The sequence below is a fragment of the Athene cunicularia genome (genome assembly GCF_003259725.1).
Source record: "Athene cunicularia isolate RWA chromosome 8 unlocalized genomic scaffold, athCun1 chr8_part1, whole genome shotgun sequence".
Taxonomy (NCBI): Eukaryota; Metazoa; Chordata; class Aves; order Strigiformes; family Strigidae; genus Athene; species Athene cunicularia.
Genome location: NW_020799109.1, coordinates 27,042,574 through 27,045,559, shown reverse-complemented (window position 1 = coordinate 27,045,559; position 2,986 = coordinate 27,042,574). Strand labels below are relative to the sequence as shown.

The 2,986-nt window shown below is 58.4% G+C and overlaps 1 protein-coding gene across 1 annotated transcript in view; it reads left to right on the top strand.

Annotated features, from left to right (window-relative positions):
* Window positions 1–2,377, top strand: part of DDR2 (discoidin domain receptor tyrosine kinase 2) — a 13,856-nt gene extending 11,479 nt beyond the window's left edge. The window contains exon 17 of the mRNA XM_026854345.1: window positions 447–2,377. Within this exon, the coding sequence (XP_026710146.1) occupies window positions 447–584 (138 nt within the window). The 3' untranslated portion in view covers window positions 585–2,377. The remainder of the gene's footprint in view (window positions 1–446) is intronic.
* The last annotated feature ends 609 nt before the right edge of the window (window positions 2,378–2,986 follow it).

Sequence of the window (2,986 nt, the reverse complement as noted above, 5' to 3'; positions counted from 1 at the left end):
GGGATGGGATGGGATGGGATGGGATGGGATGGGATGGGATGGGATGGGATGGGATGGGACAGGCAGTAGCAGTGGAGTGCCTGGGACAGTGGCAATATGGGGAAAGACTTCAAGGTGGCCAGATAGGGAGCTTGGTTATGGGAGAGTTAAGGGACAGGAACTCATCTGGGAAGGAGTCCTGATGAAGGGCCTGGGATGGCAAATCTTGCACTTTGCACAGCTCAAGGCGCCACTTGCCCGCTGACCCCGCTCTGGTATTTATCCAGGCTGGAAGATATGAGCAGGTGTCTCCCGCCCCTGCTGTGCTGTCTGGGGTCCCCTTGCCCCTGAACACACAGCAGAACAGCCCCCCACCCTGGCGCATGGAAAAATGGGGCTCCTCAGTAGCAGTTTGCTTTTTGGTTTCCATTGCAGTAACTTTGTCATCTTTGCCTTTTGTTTTGAAGACTTACCTTCCCCAGCCTGCACTTTGCCCTGACTCAGTCTATAAGCTAATGCTCAGCTGCTGGAGACGGGACACTAAAGATCGTCCCTCCTTCCAGGACATCCATCACCTTCTCCAAGAGTCAGCTAGTGAAGAATGACTCTTTGCTCCCCCCATCCCAGTCCCCATCCATTCCCATTCCCAGAGGAGCCCCATAGGCAAACTAAAGCCACTTCACTTGGACTTAGCAATAAAACCCGGGCAGCTGGTCTTGTTATCATTGTACAGTGAAGCCTCAGAAGAAAACCTCAAGGGCAGCAAGGAGAGCCATGGCATGGGACGACTCGGACCTCTTGCTCGCTTGCTGGCTTGAGCCTGGTAGCAATGTGGGCTGAGACGAGGGTTATTTATTGATGCAGCATGTTCTTGATGACAATGACTGGGACAGAGTGGCTTCTCCCTCCTAGTCGGACAGGAGGAACGTCAGATGGACTTTCTTCATGAGGAAGATCGCGGCCTGAGTATGGGACAGGTGCCTGGGGAAGGGATGTGTGCAAGTATGTGCCTGCTGGAGCAGGGACTGTCCAGCAGCCATTACCTGCTCAAGGAGAAGCTGGGAGTTGCCACTAGCTCACAGTGGACTGTGCAATTACAGGGCAAAACAAAAAACTCTCTGGATAGTTTGAGCTTTGGACATGCTACATGGAGGGGCAGAAAGCCCCGTCCCTGCTGGCCAGACCCCAGTTGCATAGGGAGAAGCTTGATGGCACACCCAGCTCCTCGTCCGGCTGCTGGAGTGAGCAGTGTGTTCAGCCATGGTTGCTTCGTGTCAGCTGGGGAGCAGTGGGTGTGCCAGCCCTGGCGAGAGGCCTGCCGGGGGGACCTCCTCTCACTGACCACAGCCACTCCAGAGCTGCTCGACTGCCCACGAAATGCATTTTGGATGCCCCACAGATGCTGTGTCGCAGCCTTTCACCTCCAAAGGGAAATCTCCAGGTTCTCTTCTCCCAGGGTTAACCCACATCTTCACCTGCCGTGAGGAATGCACATAGCAGAGCTTTCAACGGCTGCTGCTCGATGCCCAAGCCTGCAACAGCCTGCAACACCAGGCGTCCTGGCTCTCCCTGGCCCTCCAGGATCACAGCTCAGCTGAAGCGCCTGGGCTGGACTCTGCCGCCCTGAGCATCCCGCAGCAGCCTGGCACCAGTCAGTCCTCCCGGATCTGGCAGTTCCATGGGCAAACTGCACAGGTACCAAAGGAACATGCCCCACAGGAGCCCTGGCAGGTTACCTGTCACACCCCAAAATCAGACCCTTCTGCAGCTGAACAGGAGGAACTTTGTACTGAGAGGGTGCAGGGACCCCTCCATACTTTTGTACGCATTAGTTCAGCACCATCAAGTCACGCGTGGCACAGTTTCCAGTATACTATTGCTAAGGCATGTATATATTCAGTAGATGCACCTATATATATAGGGGCAAACCCGCTGAAGAGACACTTGCTACGTGAATCTGGTTGCATGGTTTCCTTGCGGCACTTCAGAAGGCAGCTTGCCTCCTCTGTGGGCACCCCCAGGCGCCCAGCCCACACCCGCCTGCTGGGGGTCTCTGGGGCTGCACTGTGTGCCCCAAGATGCTGTGTGGGGAGAGCCTGGGGCAGTGCACAGAGGTAACAGCATAAGAGATGGAGGAAGGATGCTCAAGCGACCTGCTGGCTGACGCACGCCAGTTGCCCATCTCCTCGGGTGACAGAGGGGGTGCTCTGTGGCTCAGCACCTGTGTCAGATGTCCACTGGCAGGGACCGAGGTGCGGTAGTGGGCCTGGGAGAGAGGAGTGCAGGGATGAGTGGTTGTGCTCTGCGGAGGGGCCAGCTGCTCTCCCTGTGCGTTATCCCGCTGGCTACAGCAGAGGATGTCTCTCATCCCTTCTGAGCGCATAGCCTGCAGCAGCGTGGTGTTCCATGGCTGAACTGGGAGCGAGGACAGGCTTTGTTCATGCCACATAATTGGTACCTGCCTGCCTCTGCCCTCAGATGCCCTGTCCCTGCTCAGGGTGCGTCGTGGCCTCAGCAAGCTGAGCTGGGAGCACTGGGCTGCACAGGTGCACGTCTGCCCCATGGGCACCGCAGCTCCTGCTGACCTGAGCCCCTGTGCTCTGTGCCTGGATGCCCTGCACAGGGTGCACACGGTTAAATAGTGCATTAGGGCACCGGGGGGGCACCCCACTGCCTGGGGAGATGTGGGTGCTGGTGTGTCCATCCCTGCTTCAGCCCTGCCAGGAGCAGGGCTGCACCCGAGCTCTCCAGCGGGACCTGTGCGCCCAGTCCTCTCGGCCACGGCAGCACCGGGAAACACTGACTGGGTGGCATTTCTCTTCGGCTGCAAAACGCCTCTCTGTGGCAAAGGATGGGAGGGCAGAGTGCGCCATGGCTGCCTGCGGAAGGCCTGCGGGCTGCAGGGCACGGGGGCGTGCCTTGGCCGGGCTGGCAAGACAAGGCAGGGCAGGGCAAGGCAGGGCAGGGAGAGGCAGCAGAGAGGGCCCGAGTAGCGCGGCGGAGTGGG